The 16,681-nt window shown below is 39.2% G+C and overlaps 1 protein-coding gene across 1 annotated transcript in view; it reads right to left on the reverse strand.

Annotated features, from left to right (window-relative positions):
* Positions 1-14,574, reverse strand: part of LOC118768257 (meiosis inhibitor protein 1-like) — a 193,508-nt gene extending 178,934 nt beyond the window's left edge. The window contains exons 1-2 of the mRNA XM_036514370.1: positions 14,505-14,574; positions 799-1,074 (exon numbers count right to left, since the gene is read on the reverse strand). Of these exons, the coding sequence (XP_036370263.1) occupies positions 799-1,072 (274 nt within the window). The 5' untranslated portion in view covers positions 1,073-1,074; positions 14,505-14,574. The remainder of the gene's footprint in view (positions 1-798; positions 1,075-14,504) is intronic.
* Positions 14,575-16,681: the final 2,107 nt, after the last annotated feature.

A 16,681-nucleotide genomic window follows, 5' to 3' on the forward strand; every position in this document is an offset into this window, starting at 1 on the left:
TGCTCCAGCTGGCAAAAATGAGTAATCCTCCAATGGACTGGTGTCCCATCCAGGTAGGAAATATATACACTATGAAACTGAGAAACTAGCTCTTATTAATTGGGATAACTCAAGAAGGTAACCTTACCATTTTTTTCTTTAAATACTGACTACAGACCTTACTATACATTAGATAAAGTAGTCCTAGATACACTATGTCTGAATAAAAGATGGGACAGTGATAGCTGGAGATGAGACAGTAATAGCTGGAGCTAAGCACATGTATACACACACACACACACAATCTCTCCCTTTCTCTCTCTCTCATGTACACTAGCACACATACATATATGCACTCTCATACACATACTATCACATGTACACGTATGCATGCACATCATCCTTTTTATGCTGGGTGGTTGGTGTTTGGAAAGGCATCCAACCTTAAAAACCATATCAAAACAGACACAGAAGTCTGGTGCAGCTCTTGCCAAACTGTCCAACCCATGAAGGAAGATGTTAAATGACGATGATGACGTACAAAGCCTGAAAAGTGAGAGCTTGTCGATTACATCAACCCCAGTGATCAGCTGGTACTTATTTCATGAACCCCATAAGGATAAAAGGCAAAACTGACCGTGGCAGAATTTGAACCCAGAACATAAAGACAAATGAAACGCTGCTAAGAATTTTGTTCAGTGTGCTAACCATTCTGCCAGCTTGCCTTCTTAGTACATACACACAGATACAACACACACACATACATACAAATGTTCACATATACACACACACTACAAACATATAAATCACCACAGAAACCTATAAGAATGATGACTGTGTTCTTGAGAACATCGTAGTTGTGTGTGATAAGCAATGGCAGCTGGTCGCAATTCTGTAGGAGTCGGAGAAATTCACTAAGAACCAATTTCTTCTTGACAATCAAATAACTTGGTTCTTCAAGCAGTTCCACCAAACAGGCCACACAACTTGTTGATGTTTTCGTGGTGAGGACATCATCAAAGTTCTTGCATTTAATAGTCCAGATGCTGCTGTGTCTTGGATGGTTGCTTGTTTTGAACACGTTCTGTTCCATCACTGAAACAATAAGAGAGGGCAGAGAAGAATTTTTAATGACTGTGAATACAATGTTGCTGTTGTTGTTGATGTAGTAGTTATTTAGCCCTAGGTTAGTCTTGGCCTAACAGATCTATGATTAAAAATGTTACATCTGTAACCATCACTTACTCTTTTATTTGTTTCAGTCATTTGACTGTGGTCATGCTGGAGCACTGCCTTTAGTCGAGGAAATAGACCCCAGGATTTATTCTCTGCAAGCCTAGTACTTATTCTATCATTTTCTCTTGCCGCACCACTAAATTATGGGGACGTAAACACATCAGCATTGGTTGTCAAGCAATGTTGAGGGGACAAACACAGACACACACACATATACGATGGGCTTCTTTCAGTTTCCGTCTACCAAATCCACTCACAAGGCTTTGGTCAGCCCAAGGCTATAGTAGAAGACACTTGCCCAAGGTGCCACGGAGTGGGACTGAACCTGGAACCACGTGGTTGGTAAGCAAGCTACTTACCACACAGCCACTTCTGCGCCTTGTTAAGATTATCTCTACAGATAAAGTGTTTAATAAACTTTGTAGCATATTATGGTTGCATATTATGGTGCAGGCATGGCTGTGCAGTAAGAAGCTTGGTTCCCAACCACATGGTTCCCAACCACATGGTTCCAAGTTCAGTCCCACCATGTGGCACCTTGGGCAAGTGTCTTCTACTATAGCCTCGGGCTGACCAAAACCTTGTGAGTGGATTTGGTAGATGGAAACTAAAAGAAGCCTTCATATATGTGTGAGTTTGTGTGTCTGTATTTGTCCACCCATCAATGCTTGACAACCAGTGTTGGTGTGGTTACATCCCTGTGACTTAGCAGTTCAGCAAAGGAGACTGATAGAATAACTATTAGACTTTAAAAAATATGTCCTAAGGTCGATTTGTTTGACTAAAGTCCTTCAAGGTGATGCTCCAGTATGGCCACAGTCAACTGACTGAAACAAGAAAAAAAATAAAAGAATCCCATTTTCTATTCAGATACCACGAACCTAGGCCACAGCGTAATGAGTGAAACAAGTAAAAAGAGATTCTAAGTTACAACAAAACTTGCTGCTGTCACCAGGAAATGATCTACACATGGTTGTTGAAGGCAACCAATCAAAACCTTTATAAGGTCTTTCAGAAATGAAAACATAAACAATGAAAGCAGCCAACAATCAGTAGCACATGGGCCTCACATCAGCAACCTTTCAACAACCAGCTGTTGAACCTGACACATATGAAGACCTGACACATATGAAGAACAATCTGTGACAAAGCCTATTATTATGAAAGGAACTTTTATTTCCCTTTCCTGCCTCTCTGGCACACAATTCTGTTTGATGCTCATCTTATTCATTTATTGTTTTATTTGTTTCAGTCATATGATTGTGGCCATGCTGGAGCACCAACTTTAGTCAAACAAATCAACACCAGGACTTTTTTTAAAGCCTAGTACTTATTCTATTGGTTCTTTTTGCCAAACTGCTAAGTTACAGGAACGTAAACACACCAACATCAGTTGTCAAGCAACGGTGTGGGGACAAACAGACACACACATGGGCTTCTTTCAGTTTCTGTCTACCAAATCCACTCACAAGGTTTCGGTCAGCCTGAGGCTATAGTAGAAGACATTTATTTGCCCAAGGTGCCATGGAGTGGGACTGAATCCAGAACCATGTGCTTAGGAAGCAAGCTTCTTACCATATGGCCACTCCTGTGACTAATAGATACATATTAGTAAATTGTAGGGACACCTACACTGAGTTCTGCTTCCATTTGTTCCACCATATCTAGACAGCCAGCCAGAGACAGTCAGACAGGAGGACAGATAGATACATAGGCTAATAGAGAAGGAAAACAGACAGACAGATTGACATACGGACTGACTGACAAACAGATGGACAGACAAACAGACAGATAGATAAGCTGATAGAAAGACAGATGATTAGATGGATGGACAGACAGACAGATAGATAAGCTAATAGAAAAGGAAGATAGACAGACAGACTGGCAGATAAGCTAGAGAAGGAAGACAGACAGACAGTTGGACAGATAGATAGATAGATAGATAGATAGATAGAGAGAGAGAGAGAGAGAGAGAGAGAGATAGAGAGAGAGAGAGAGATAGACAGACAGATAGATAGAAATAGATAGATAGACCAATACAGAAGGAACACAGGCAGACAGATGGATGGATAGACAGACACAGACAGGCAGGCTAATAGAGAAGGAAGACAGATGGACAGTTGGATAGACAGACAGAGAGACAGAGAGACAGATAGGCTAAAAGAGAAGAAAGACTTTGGATGTGAGAGAAGAGTTGCCAGTAAAAGCAAGCATGAAATAAATTCTTTCAAAAGCCTGAAAGTACCTCAGAACTGACTGACATCTTCAGTTACCTAGGGGACCTAATTAGCAGTGGAGTGGGAGTGTTCTGAAAGCATAGTAGCCAGAGTAAGAACACAGAAGAAATAAGTTTAGGGAGCTAGCTGCAAGGGATTCTCTCTTCAGGTTAAGAGTAGATTGGATGGCATTACATGGTAATAGAAAAGAGGGACCAAATATGAAGATAGGAAAACAACCATGAAAGCAGGAAAAAAACAAATGAAACATGCTCTGTTGAATGTCTAATGTTAGGGTGGATGAGAAAAGCTGGGTATAAAAGGAATCGGGTATTGTGTGCAAGAGGGAAGATTGCATTGGTACAAGAATGCGATACATATGAAGAGTAACGTTTGGGGAAAGAAGTGCCCTGGTAGACGGAACCTGTAGAAGAGAAAGACTGGGGGTTATACAGGTGAAAAGAATGAAAGTTGATCTCTGGATATGATTACAGATCATTAAAAGTGAAAGGGGGACACAGTGGTGGAGAAGACCTATCCAACCCATACAAGAATGGGAAAATGTGGAGATAAAATGATGATAATGCGTGTGTGTGTGTGTGTGTGTGTGTGTGTGTGTGTGTGTGTGTGTGTGTGTGTTGTGTGTGTGTGTGTGTGTGTGTGTGTGAGTATGCGTGTGTGTGTATGTGTGTGTGAGTATGTGTGTGTGAGTATGTGTGTGTGAGTATGTGTGTGTATGTGAGTGTGTGTGTGTGAGTACATGTGTGTGTATGTGTGTGAGTATGTATGTGTGTAAGTATGTGTTTGTGTGAGTGTGTGTGTGAGTGTGTGTGAGTGTGTTAGTATGTGTGTGTATGTGTGTGTCTGTATGTGTATGTGTGTGTATATATACACACACACACACAGGTGTGGCTATGTTATAAGAAGTTTGTTTCTCAACCACATGATTCCAGGGTCAGTTCCACTGCATGCCACCTACTAGAGCTTCAAGGCAATCAAACCCTTGTGAATGGATTTGGTTGACAAAACCAGAAAGCAGCCCACTGGATATATATATATATACACTATATATATGTATGTGTATCTGTATACACACATACATACATTTACACACACACAAGTGTGGATGTGTGGTAAGAAGCTTGTTTCTCAACCACATGGTTCCAGTTTCAATCCCGCTGCATGTCACCTTGGGCAAATGTCTTCTACTATAGCCTCGGAGTGACCAAACCCTTGTGAGTGGATTTGGCAGATGGAAACTGAAAGAAGCCTGTTGTGTGTGTGACATTGTGTCTGTGTTTGTCCCCTCCACCACTTGACAACTGGTGTTGGTGTGTTTATGTCTTCATAACTTAGGGGTTTGGCAAAAGGGCCAAACTTACAAAAAAAAAGAAAAGAAAAAAAGAAATGGGATCAATTCATTCAGCTAAGAATTCTTCAAGGCAGTGCTCCAGCATGGCTGCAGTCTAATGACTGAAACAAATAAAAGATATTTGGAAAAAAGATTTTCTTAAAATGAAGTTACATAAAAAAAAATCATCAGAAAAAAGCAGATTAATGCAGCCCTGATGGGAGTAGATTTTCATGTAAACACCTTTGGCTGTTTTTAGCGTTTTAAACATATTGGGTCATTCCATAGAGAATGCAGTTTTTTCAATTGCATGAACTAAAAATCAGAGGGGGATGGGATAAACTACCTGCATCAACTTGCTATAAAAGCAGGTAGTAATTTTACCTTGTACTTATCCTTAGTTCAAGTTTTGAAGAGTGCAGTTCGATTTTAAGAGTTATTTTTTCAAAGCTATAATGGAAGGAGCATATTCGGAGGAGCATATTCGGCATATTTTGCTTTATGAGTTCAATAAAGGCAACAACACAATGGAAAATGTGAGGAATACTAATGCAGTATAAGGGGATTGGATGATAATCATAAGCCAGTGGTTCCAGAAATTCTGAGCTGGAAACTACAGCCAAGAAAATGAGTCTCATCCTGGAAGATCTGTAGAGCTTGATGAGAATGTCCTGCAAACCTTGGTGGAACAAAATCCCATTGTAACTGTTGAGAAACTAGCAGAGAAGATTGGATTTGGTCATTCAACCATTCATTGATACATGCGTGCCATTGGAAAAGTCTAATTGTGTGCAGAGAGTGAATGTGTGCTCTGCTTTGCTGTCACATCTCACAAATGAACCTTTTTTGAACCAAATAGTGACTGGTGACAAGAAATGGGTCCTCTATAAAGTGTCAAGCGCTGAAGAAGACAGTGGGTAAGGAAAGAAGCAACACCGACACCCCAGGCTAAAGAAGGTCTTCACCCCCATAAGGTGTTATTATCTGTTTTGGTGGGATAGGAAAAGTTTAGTCCACTTTGAACTTTTAAACCCAAACCAAACAATAACAAAGGAGATCTGAGAGCAGCTTGAGTGGCTTAAGTCAGCGCTAGAAGAAAAACGACCATCTTCGGTTTCACGACAGTGAGGATGACATTCAATTCCAAAGGCTGGAGCAGTTTGAATGGGAAATGATGCCCTACCGACCATAATCGCTGGGCATTGCCCCATCTGATTATCATTTATTCCACAGTCTTCAAAATCATTTGTACAGAAAAAATATAAATTCTGTAGATGAGGTCAGAACAGTACTGGAGAATTTTTCATCGTGGACAAGTGAATTTTGGAAGAGGAGCTTTGCAAGTCTACCAGATAGATGGAAGAGCATTGTAGAAAATGAAGGAGAGTATTTTTTAGATTAAAAAAGAACTTTATCTTAATTTTGAAAAATAAAAGAAGTATCAGAAACTGCATTATTTATGGGATGACCCAATTATATAGAAAAGGTATAGGACTGCTTCTGTATGGTTTACCTTGAATCACATATAAGGTCCATGTTAATCTTTTTTTTCTGAAGTTTTTGTTACAAAATAAATCATTTTTACATTTATGAATTTGTTTTGGAAGATTCTTGTTGTGAAATCAAGTGTTGAAACAGATATTATATTTTGGGATGATCAAATTTTTTTTCCAAATAAACAAAATAAGAGGATACACATTGATGACGTAGTTGCTGAAGAGGTCACAGATGTGTGACGACAGGTTTCAGATGTGTGAGGAAAGATTTCCAGAGACTGGATATAAGATAAAATAAGAACAAAAATAAAGGAGTGAAGAACAAATATATAGTGCATGTGTTTATTTGGCAAATAAAATAAACAACAAAATCATATCTAGTTTAAGAAACTGTTTCTTGCAAATACTGTGACTTAATTATATTTTATCTTTTATTTGTTTCAGTCATTCAACTATGGCCATGAGATTTCCCTGAAACCCTAGGAGCAAGTGCCCTCTCTGATTCCTTCTCTCTGACTCAAAGGTCTACACATAGAGAAGTACCATCCACTCTCGCCATTTTCGCAACTTTCACCTACCTTTCAATAAACTCACTCAAGGACAGCACTTCCCTCTGCACTTTCTCAATTACCTTTTCAAGTAAAACTCGAAGGAATCAATGAGAGATCTGCCAAAGGGGAATGCATCTGTCCTCATGCCTTTCAGCCTTGTCTACCAAACAACTTCTTTCAGCACAGCCACCAGACAAAGGAAAACTGCCTTGCCTGTCTGGTTGAAGGAGGGCGGTGGTGCGATCATTACTAGACTCAGTTGATAGACAGACCATCCCACACATGACAGCAGCTGTTGAACATAACCCCACAAGTCAGCAGTGCCCGGACACTGAACAAGGGCATGCAGAATGGTTTCATCACTCTGCGCACACCTCGGACAAATCTGTCATAATAACAATATAGTATAAACAAAATGCTTTGGTGTGTGACTTCTGGCCCAGCCTCTGTGTGTATGTGTGTGTATGTACAGACACACACACACACACACACACACACATACATATATAAATATATATATATATATACACTAGCGAAGCTAGAGTGTATGCTGCCTAAGGGCAGCCCTTCCGTTTTCCACTCCTGAACTCCACAAAAAGCACATATTGCCTACAGTAGACCCAAAAGTGGTGTCTGTTTAAAAGTGCTGCCCCTCCCACCCCCGCCTAGCTATGCTAGAGTATATATATATATATATATATATATATATATATATATATATACACACACATATACATATGTATGTGTGCGTTAGCATATATGTGAAGGTGTATATTTTTATATATGTGCATAGATATGTATATATAGATGCTTGTGTTTATGATACACACACACACACACACATATTCTCAGATACATACAAATATATACATTTTACACTAACATATGTATGTGCACACACACATAATCACAGAGTCCCGTAAAAGTGTACACCCACACAAGTACGTGTACACTCATACACACACACACACGCACACACACACTCACACACCAGTATCAAGAGAATACCTTGCTATAATTAGCAACCATCTCGATACCGTATTACAAGAAGCAGAAACATCTTCCACTCTGGCATCCAGTAAGTAAAGATATATATATATATATTTATACATACATCTATACATACATACGTATATGTGTGTATATGTATATATGTATATATATATATATAAAACTTATCTAAACCTAATATGCCTACAACATCTAAGACACCACTAATCTTAGAAGTTAGCAAGAACAGCAGAAGGCACATCAACATCACCATTATCACAACTGGGAGAGAGGATGAAATATGTGAGGAGATGCTGGCTGAGAAAGGATGCGCCGAAAGTGTGAGCCAGGGTGTAGTCTTAGGTCAGGTTTTGAATGTGGTAGTGGTAGCTGTGACTTGTGTTAGTGTAGCACGGAGCAGGAAAAAAGAGAACAAGAGAGTAAGAAAGCTATCAGCCTACTCAGGTTACACTGAGGAATATAGGTAGGCTGTCAGGTAGGTAGGTAAGGTGAGGAAATTTAGGTAAGAGTAATGCAGTACTGTAAAACCATGCAAAGCTGTAGTATCAGCCCAAGCTAGCAAAGGGATTTTTCAGGGTAGTTCTCCTAGCAGATGTAAAGTGAGAACACCTGGAGATTTATTTTATATATATATATATATATATACACACATACTTATACAAGCATACTTTTAACTGAGAAATAGGTGGGGAGGTGGGAAAGGTGATTGAGGTAGTCCACATAAGTGTGTGATAGGAAATTTATGCTAAGTAGTACAACAACTATTCGGCAATTATTTCTGTCTGTATTCCTCAACCAGGACTGCCAGATAAACAAAATGATTGATTTTTATGATGCCATTTTGCAAACAAGCTCAATGACAAATGACAGTGATCTTATCTTCATGGCTGGTGACTTCCATGCCATGTTTCACAGTATCTAGGTGGCTTCCATAGTGCGCACGGAGGGTATGAAGTTGTTTCATGAAATGAAGTGCGAACAAGGCTACTGGAGTTCTGCAATGCAAATGACCTAATGATCTGCATCACCAACTTTAGTAAACCAGCCTTTCACCTGATCACCCATCAATCTAGTTGCCACACAAACCAGGTTGACTATATTCTCACCAGAAAACAGGATAAGAGGTGAAGAATATAATCCTCAACATAAGTTTCTTATGATTTAGCTGTGTGGGTATAGAGTCTCCCTTGGTTTTACTACAGAATCTTGCTTACCTATTTCTTTACTACCCACAAGGGGCTAAACACAGAAGGGACAAACAAGGACAGACATACGGATTAAGTCAATTATATCGACCCCAGTGCGTAACTGGTACTTATTTGATCAACCCCGAAAGGATGAAAGGCAAAGTCGACCTCGGCGGAACTTGAACTCAGAACGTAACGGCAGATGAAATACGGCTACACATTTCGCCCGGTGTGCTAACGTTTCTGCCAGCTTGCCGCCTTGCTTGTTACATATTCACTCGTGGAAATAAAATAAGAAACAAACTAAAAATAACAGTGAGACTTTATTCCTCTGCTAAATAATACAATGGACAAAATAAACACATCACAGATTCTGGTGGTTATAGTTCATCCATCATTTGGATAATTCAGCCCTGGCCATCATTGGTTACATGTGCTTCATTATAAAGGCACAAAAATAACATAATTTGCCTTCATGAAAATTGCACACCCCTTTGTCATAGATGATTTTGTTAACTCAATATATATGCGGAGGTAGGATCCAGTGTAGATTCAGGTTAGTTTTAGAATGTATTACATACAATATACAATGTGATTGGATTCTTGATCCAGTCCTGCACAATACTCAACCAATCAAAGTATAGGACTCAACCAATGTTCCAAACACAAATGATAGGTCAAACGACCACTCAATGTGTGGAGCCTATAAAAGGCTAATCGACTCCAATATGCCATAATAGGAATTGGTCACACTACAGTGACTTCAGACTTTGGACTAGAAGGATTTCAAGAAGCAAACCTGCCTGGAAAAGGAATATTTCATCATTTGAATAGTCAGATATTAGGAACTTTGCAAACAGAACAGAGGTGTAGCTAGGTTCTAAAGTTTGGGGGAGTAAGCACATTAGTAAAAAAAGGGTTCCACAACACATAACAAAAAATTTTTAACTCATTTTTCTTACATTATTGACATTTGACAGATATTTGTCCTCATCTTGTTTGTTGTTAGCACATCAAAACAAGACGAGAACAAATATCCGTCAAATGTAAATAATGTACATAATTCCTCATCTCATAAATATAGAACTGTCATTTTCCTTATATTACGCAAAATATTTCATCAGTTATAATATATGTAACTGTATTCTACAGTCATTAATTTTATGTTTCAGTTACAATGTCATTATGTGTAAAACTTACAACTCCTGATGGAGGTGTGACATGACAAAAGATGAAACTCTACAATATCATCCAATGCTGAGATGTTATGACGTCAGGGTTTGTTTTGGTTCTTCAAATGTAGGAGTGGCTGTGTGGCAAGTAGCTTGCTTACCAACCACATGGTTACGGGTTCAGTCCCACTGCGTGGCATCTTGGGCAAGTGTCTTCTACTATAGCCTCAGGCCGACCAAAGCCTTGTGAGTGGATTTGGTAGACGGAAACTGAAAGAAGCCCGTCATATATATGTATATATATATATATATATCATCGTCATCATCATCGTCGTTTAACGTCCGTTCTCCATGCTAGCATGGGTTGGACGGTTCGACGGGGTTCTGGGAAGCCAGAAGGCTGCACCAGGCTCAGTCTAATTTGGCAATGTTTCTACAGCTGGATGCCCTTCCTAACGCCAACCACTCCGTGAGTGTAGTGGGTGCTTTTTACGTGCCACCTGCACAGGTGCCAGGCGGGGCTGGCAACGGCCACGGTCAGATTGGTGTATTTATGTGCCACCGGCACGGAAGCCAGACGGGCGGTGCTGGCATCGGCCACGAGTTGGATAGTGCTTTTTACGTACCAGTGCTTTTTACGTACCACCAGACCAGGGATCCTGGCTGGTTCAATTCGATTTCGATTTCGCTTGCCCCAACTGTCTTCACAAGCAAGGGGGTTGGCAAGGGTGCCTGTCGTACGGTCGCATTGGAGTATTTTACGTGCCACGGCCACGAGTCGGATAGTGCTTTTTACGTACCACCAGACCAGGGATCCTGGCTGGTTCAATTCGATTTCGATTTCGCTTGCCCCAACATGTCTTCACAAGCAAAGGAGGTTGGCATGGGTGCCTGTCGTACGGTCGCATTGGAGTATTTTACGTGCCACGGCCATGAGTCGGATAGTGCTTTTTACGTACCACCAGGCCAGGGATCCTGGCTGGTTCAATTCGGTTTCGATTTCGATTTCGCTTGCCCCAACATGTCTTCGCAAGCATGGGGGGTTGGCATGGGTGTCTGTCGTCGGATGGTGTGTGTGTGTGTGTGTATGTTTGTGTGTGTGTGTGAGTGTATGTTTGTGTGTCTGTGTTTGTCCTCCAAACATCACTTGACAACTGATGCTGGTGTGTTTATGCCTCCATAGCTTAGCGGTTCGGCAAAAGAACCGATAGAATAAGTTCTAGGCTTACAAAGAATAAGTCCTGGGGTTGATTTGCTCGACTAAAGGCAGTGCTCCAGTATGACCACAATCAAATGACTGAAACAAGTAAAAGAGTAAAAGGGCTACCAACACATGACAGGAGATTGAGCAGACAGTTCAAAAACACGAGAAGTTGGTCAAATAATGTAATGATTCCAGAAAGTTCTTCCAAAGCTATGTGAGTAACAAAAGAGAGGGAGAGAGAGAAACAGAGAACTGACTTTTATTATACAAGTGAAATAAAGAATTAAAAAGTATTGTTGAAAAGGGCTCAATTTTGAAAAATGTGCTTGGTGGGGAGCATTTGCTCCTATTACTACCCTATTATCTATGCCACTGATGGGGGATTCTGCTTGCTCCTGAACAAAGGTCTTCACAAGATTTGGATCTTTTCGGTTTGAACGGCAGTTTTTTCTAGCGGTGTCATATGAAATTGTCACCCATAATTATGACCCTAGTATCGAGCTATTGCATTTCAATCTGTTTTAGGGTTAGGGTTAGTTAGGGTTAGGGGTGGGGGAAGGGTATCTTTTTTTTCTTCACAAATGTAAATAAACCCAATCTGTTTCTTAAACGAGGGACATATTCATATGGCACAGAATGTTTTCACCTCAATAGACGTCATTGATTGGTTGAAATTGCAGAAATTGAAGAAAAAACACAAATATTTTACAAACTATAGAATTTTCTCTATAAAGCCTAGAGAAAAAGATGTCTTATAAACACATTCTACCAGGATTCGAAGTTTAAAATTTTTTAGTTACGGGGAAATTATTTTAAAAAACTGCCGTTCAAACCAAAAAGATCCCAAGATTTTCATGAGTGCTCCCAAGCTGCCAACTTCTATGAAAGAGAAAAACTCTAGCCATCAATAGAACCATGTTCTATACATGGAATAGTCAGCTGGAAATTATGCTATACCATTCTGGGTATAGAGCAGTGGAGTTAGGCCAATCCAAATATTTTCAATTTGCTTTGCAATCATTTTGACATCTGGTGTGGGCCACTTCATGTACCAATATAGGCAATGTCGATTTGATTTGAGGGAGTTGATATAAAGAAAGATATAATTACTATAAACAAATTATCTGTTATTGTTGTTCACTGTCGTTTACAACAAATTTTACACACACACACACAATAGATACGCACACACACAGGCGTATACAAATACGTACGTGCATACATACTAACATACATACATACGTACGTACATACATACATGCATACATACGTACGTACGTACATACATACATACGTACGTACATACATACGTACGTACGTACATATATACATACATACATACATACATACGTACGTACGTACGTACATACATACGTACGTACATACATACATTACATACATACATAAATACATGCATGCATACATACATACATGCATACATACATTACATACATGCATGCATGCATGCATGCGTATATACATACATACATACAAACATACATACATACACACATACATTCACTCATACATTCACTCATACATACATACATACATTCACTCATACATACATACATTCACTCATACATACATACATTCACTCATACATACATACATACATACATACATACATACATACATACATACATACATACTAACATACATACAGTCGTCCAATAATTTTTATAAGGTGAAAAAAAGACATCAACTGGGTGTTACGAGACAAAAATATTATACATAAACATTTATTTAGATGAAAGAAAATTACCAGAGAACTTCTAATTCTTCCAAATTTTTCTGTTAAAACTGTATTGAAACCATTTTGTCACAGCAACTGGTCGCACACCGCAAGGTTTAAAGGAACCCACTGAAGCAAGCCATCACGGGCGATGGCGAGACTAGGCTTTGGGAAATCCAAGCGCCCCCACGGGAGCAACACCTGACACCTCGGTGAGGTGAGATGCCAATGTTGACAAGAAGTCCGCAGTTAGTGAAAACCCTGAAGCATCGGGACCTGACAGTACTATCTCTGTGGCGTTTAAGGGGTACGGAGGGACCGGGCCACTAACCGCGAAGTTCTTGCCAACATTGGCAGCCCACCTCACCGAGGTGGTCAGGTGTTGCTCCCGTGGGGGCGCTTGGCTTTCCCGACGCCTTAGTCTCGCCATCGCCCGTGGTAATGTTGCGACCGTGATAGCTTGCTTCAGTGGGTTCCGTTAAACCTTGAGGTGTGCGACCAGTTGCTGTGACAAAATGCTTACAATACAGTTTTAACAGAAAAATTTGGAAGAATTAGAAGAAAGTTCTCCGGTAATTTTCTTTCATCTAAATAAATGTTTATGTTAATTTAGGAATTTGCCAGCAAAATCTTATAAAAAGGCAATGTTCTAAAAGAGGGATATGTCTATATGTGATATATAAAAATAAAAGTCTGTTAAATTAAAAAAATAATAAATTTCATGAAAACTAAATTCAGACGAAATACTTCAGCTGGCAAGATGATGATTCGAACCATTTCATTGAAATTCTTTCGTTGATGAAAGTGAATATTATTAGGTTGTCCCAAAAGTTCGTAAACACTTGCGAAAATTGAATTTTTACTCGCCAAGTACTAACAAAAACAACAAAAATTATTCCTCAAAATAAAGACCATTATTTTCCAAGACTTTCTACGAACTTTTGGGACAACCTTATATTTATATCTGAAAGCCATTAAACAAATAACGAAGATTTAAGAAATAGTGAACATTTATTAACGAAGATTCCAATGAAAGGAAGAAAGAATTTGAGGAACAGACGATTGATTTAATACAGGCAAAAAATGATCAAATATTCAGGAAATTGTCCGAGACGTGTTAAATAATTAAATGAATAATTCAGGTTTTTCTTTTTTACGGAAGATATATCAACCTCAATGAATATTTCAGACAAAATTTCAACGAAAATGCTTCGTCTTTATCCAACGAGTATTCAAAATTGTTTCATAAAAATGATTGATTTCCATTAAAATATAACTTCGTTTTATATTTCAATGAAATATAAATATTATAAACATGTTAAACTTGAACAAAATGACTGATATCAGACAAATAATTATATTATACCGGGAATGATTGATGATTTCCTTCGTCTTGTTCAATGAGAAGATTTTCTCCAAATGTCAGACGACTTCTGTTGACGAAATGACGGACTTTTTTCCGCGAACGTTTTTTTCCGAGTTTTTTTTTAAATTTTATTTTAATCGTTTTTGTTTTACCTTTAAATAATTATCAAAATTATAAAAATCGACTATCTTTTTGTTTCGTATATCAATAACAAAAATATATATTGAAAAACAATGAATGGATTTAGTACGTGGAAACTGATAGAAGCCGTGGTGTGTGTGTGTGTGTATGTGTGTGTGTGTGTGTGTATGTATGTATGTATGTACGAGGGTGTCGAAAAGTTCCTGGCTTTGGGTGAAAGAAAATATAGGTGTGTCACTTAATTATGATTTTATTCAACAGATTCACAGGCTTATTGCAACATCACGTTTACACACACACACACACACACACACATTTTATTACATGTATAACACGTATGTATGTGATACTTATGACAAAACAAAGAAAAAGGGAGAAAGTAAAATAAGCAAAAAAGCCTCAATGCAGCACCAAGTTCTTCAATTGGTCACACACCACAATGTTCAACAAAACCTGCTGAAGCAAACCAGCATTACCAAGAGTGATGGCGAGACTAAGGCATTGGAAAAGCCAAGCACCCTCACAGGTATCACCTGACACCTTGGCAAGGTGAGCTGCTAACGATGACAAGAACTTCACCATTAGTGGTACAGTCCCACCAAATGTCTCAAACGCCACAAGCTGGAAGAGATAGTTCATTGCCAGTTCCCAATACTTCAGGGTTTTGATCTGGACTAATTCCAACAGGGAGATGGATGAAGTTCTGTTACAGTGGATAGAGCTGGGTTTGTCAGTTCCTGTTACAGTTGAAGATTGACGGAAGCAGAGAGTATGGGACAATCTGCATCCAGGTGCCCCTTTCAATTCTCTCCTTGATCAATCTGATCAATTTTCAAGATGTTGCCTACTTTCTGCTAGTACAAAATTCTCAGAGGACTGGATCGATGCCCTGCCTGGGGCCAACATTGGAGGTCTACTTAGTCTTGTTAAGCTCCACATTTCCATCACACTCAGAATGGGAACTGATCTCTGTGGGGTTCTGAGATGTCACTGTTGCAGCCTCTTGACTGCACAGGTCTTCACAGTCTGTCTTGCCACCCAAATGTCAGTCATTTTGCTCATCAGATTGAGCTAAACTTAATCATTAAGAGGGCTCTGGCTTGGATTAATATCTCCTCAGTTTTGGAGCAAGCAGGATTATCCAGAAGTGATGGGAATGGTCTTACCCTCTGTCCCTTATCTGAGATACCAAAGTCTGCAACTCTTTTGCTCCCTCCCATATCCTGGATGCAGCGGTAAATGGAAGGGTTACTGCTTCTGTGGTCAAATGGAACAAAACCCTGGGGTATCAGGACCTGACAGTGAAATATCTCTTCCAAGCTGTGGTGTTTGAGATGTTTGGAGAGACTGGGCCACTAACAGTGAAGTTCTTGTCATTATTGGCAGCTCACCTAACCAAGGTGCCAAGTGATGCCTGTGTGGGTGCATGCCTTTTCCAACATCTTAGCCTCACCATTGCCCGTGATAATGATGTGAGCATGCTGGCTTGCTTCAGTAGGTGTTTTTGAACCTTGTATATACACAGTGGATATCCTGAATACCGTAAATCCTCAAGTATAATCTACATTTTTTCTCAAAATTTAAAGGTCAAAATCCCTAGTACGTACTATATACGAGGTTAAAAATGAAAAATATTTTCTAAGCAATGTCCGAGTCTCTATTTGCTGTCTGGCAATGTTTATTCAGATGCATTTTGTGATGTCAGGCGTGAAAATACCTTAAGCTAAGCCCAAAAGAAATTAAATCATAAAAGAATCATCCATAACTTGCAGTAAACAACATTTATTAAAATAAAAGTATTCAGAACACAGAATAACATGTAAAAAAAAACAATTTGCAAGCATATTTACATTCCCATATAATAGTTAAGAACATCACCATTATTGTATTACGCATGCGCGGAATTGTTTGTTCAACTAGGTACTGCTGGCTTAATTATGCACGACTCAAGTTAGAGAAGAGGTGCGTATTATACACAAGGTTTAGGTTTTTCAGAATTACAGCCCCCTAAAAATCTCCTGCGTATTATACTCAAG

The sequence above is a fragment of the Octopus sinensis genome, linkage group LG27, assembly GCF_006345805.1.
Source record: "Octopus sinensis linkage group LG27, ASM634580v1, whole genome shotgun sequence".
In the NCBI taxonomy this organism is placed as follows: Eukaryota; Metazoa; Mollusca; class Cephalopoda; order Octopoda; family Octopodidae; genus Octopus; species Octopus sinensis.